General features: G+C 41.1%; 1 protein-coding gene across 1 annotated transcript; it reads right to left on the bottom strand.

Annotated features, from left to right (window-relative positions):
• Positions 1-1,650: 1,650 nt before the first annotated feature.
• On the bottom strand, positions 1,651-2,708 carry LOC106795335 (uncharacterized). Its single transcript, XM_014764759.1, has 2 exons — positions 1,926-2,708; positions 1,651-1,851 (listed from the first exon to the last, which is right to left on the bottom strand). Exons 1-2 carry the CDS (start codon positions 2,706-2,708, stop codon positions 1,651-1,653), a joined length of 984 nt encoding a protein of 327 aa, XP_014620245.1.

A 2,708-nucleotide genomic window follows, 5' to 3' on the forward strand; every position in this document is an offset into this window, starting at 1 on the left:
CAGGCCCATTTGGGCCCTCCAGAAGATTCCTCCAGAAGGCGGTTGCTTCTGGAGGAAGCAACCCTGCTCGCCTGGGCGAGCTGGGCGGCAACCACCTCCCCTATTTTGCTATAAATAGGGGAGGAAGTGAAGAAGAAAGGGGTCCAGCCCCTGAGGCACTTTTCTCTCTTTCGAATTTGCTTGGAAAAATCGTTTCCGTGAAGAAAATCTAAGCCGAGGCGCTTCCGAAACGTTTCCGTAACGTTTTCCGTGAGGAATTTCGCAAAGGTTTCAACCGTTCTTCGACGTTCTTCATTCGTTCTTCATCGTTCTTCGATCTTCAACGGGTAAGTACCTCGAACCAAGCTTTTCGATTCATTCTATGTACCCGTAGTGGTCCACATTGTGTTTCGTGCATTTTTATTCTCGTTTTGTTTACTTTTTATACCCCCTGTTGACGTGCTTAAGCCATTTTACTTAAGTCATTTCTCGCTTAACTTAAAAACAAAATAAATTTCCACCGAACGTTTGAATTGTATTATCCATTAACTTCGGTTAAAATCAATTCCGACCGTTCGGTCGTGCCGTAACCACGTTGGAAATCAAAAAGAGGTAAAAAATAATATAAATATCAAAAAAAACATCTTTTAGTAAAATAAAGCGGAAAATCAATCGGACGTTTTCTCTTTGGGATTTCTCATTCTTGATCGAATTGATTAATAACTAAAGTGAAACTAAGGCTAAAATCAACTCGCCTAGTCAAGCTCGTCCACAAAAATAGGCTTTTGAAGTTCGTCATTTCAATTTTTCACTAAGTAAAATGGATCATTTTTAAGGTCCAACGCCTTAAAATGATCACCTCTTAAAATCAAAAAGAATCACTTGATAAGAAAGAACTACGTAGGTCTGAGTTCCTCATTGAGGATACGTAGGAGCAAAAGCCCCGCTTTTGTCGACCACCCCAAGAGATCGTTAATGGTCCAATGCCTTAACGTTTCTCTCCTTTCAAAAACAAGAGATCGTTAATGGTCCAACGCCTTAACGTTTCTCATCTTTCAAAATCAAAAGACCGTTTAATGGTCCAACACCTTAAATGACCTTTTGTTCAAATAAAAACATATTTTGCAAAAAAGACAAAAACAACTTAACCAAACACTTTGTTCCGAAAGAACTACGTAGGTCTGATTTTCTCATCCCAAATTGAGGAATACGTAGGAGCAAAGGGAAACACCCTTGTCGACCACAAAAAAAGAAAAATATAAAAAGGGTATAAAGGATATAAGAACATAAAAGGGAACATAAAAATCAAAGTCATGTTTGCACATTCGATTAAAGGCTGCCGTCCCTTGGGACGGGCGTGTGGGGTGCTAATACCTTCCCCGTGCGTAAATACAACTCCCGAACCTTTCACTAAAAAGTTCGTAGATCGCGTCTTTTCCGGTTTTTCCGACGTTTTCCTCAAATAAACGTTGGTGGCGACTCCGCGCGTATTCCTTTCGTGGAATACGCATCCCGCGAGTCACGCGTCGCCCTCCCGCCGAAGGGTAGGTTGCGACAGCGGTAAAGGACAACAATCTTTCAGATAAACCTGTTGTAAGTGAAATTACAATAATAACTTAAACAAACAAACCAACTCATTCAATAATTTAAATTATTTGAGTAAACGAATTTTCAATGGACTTGAACAAAATAACTGCCAAACACATGATCGACGCATATTATGCGGTGCGCAGCAGAATCGGCTGGTGGTCGACTTCTAAGAGGAAAAAATGTGAAGCTCTGTTGTCGTGACAACGATACAAGGATTACATTATATCTTGACGCAATTACATATCCCATGTCCGTTATATTCATCCATTTGTCCATACTAACCTAAATCACATAACAAATACATGTGTCACTCATGTAAACATTACTTATGTAAATAAAAAGCATAAAACACATACCTTGGATAACCCATCCACGTGTAGGGACAACCTCAGCTGTTCATATCTCTCTGTGCCACCAAAGATCTTTATGTAGTCTTGCGACCATTTGCCAAGTTCTTTAATCAATTCGTTACGCATCATGGCCCAACACTCTTCTCCTATACCTAACAAAGCGGAAACTGACCGATATCCACAATTACCATCCGCTTTCACATCAACAACATCCTCAATGAAACCATGCATAAATGGCGGAAATTGATCCAACATGGGGATCATCCTTGCTGGCTTCAGTGGTTCAAAAGATGATGCAATGGGTCTGACTGAGGTGTTGCTGTTTTGAACCGAATGATAAGCATCAACATACTCCCAATAAGATGGATCACGGTTTGTCGATCTTTCGCTTCTTTTCATTACCTTTTTCGGGGCACCTTTCGTCTTAACCTTTGTTGGAGGAGGGCACATAGAGGTCTCATCGGGAAACGCGAATTCTCGGAGTTTACTCTTGAAAGTAACTTTCCCGCAAACATCAAGTTCCTCGAATCTTTTATGTATTCTATCAATCTCTTCCTTGATGCTCACTTCGGCCTCACATAGCCCCTGGTCTGAAAAATTAAGTCTCCTCCAGTACATATGGACTGCATCCAGTGGGATGCTGCCACCATCATACCTTTGTAGCTCGCATGCACAAGGAAGACCTAGCGTGGTTCTCAAGACACACCCACAAGAAGACAGACTGTCTTTCAAATGACGTACGCGCTCAAACTCAACCGAAATTTCATTTAAAGCGTACCTTGACACCAT

This window comes from Glycine max, chromosome 12 (genome assembly GCF_000004515.6).
Source record: "Glycine max cultivar Williams 82 chromosome 12, Glycine_max_v4.0, whole genome shotgun sequence".
NCBI classification, from domain to species: Eukaryota; Viridiplantae; Streptophyta; class Magnoliopsida; order Fabales; family Fabaceae; genus Glycine; species Glycine max.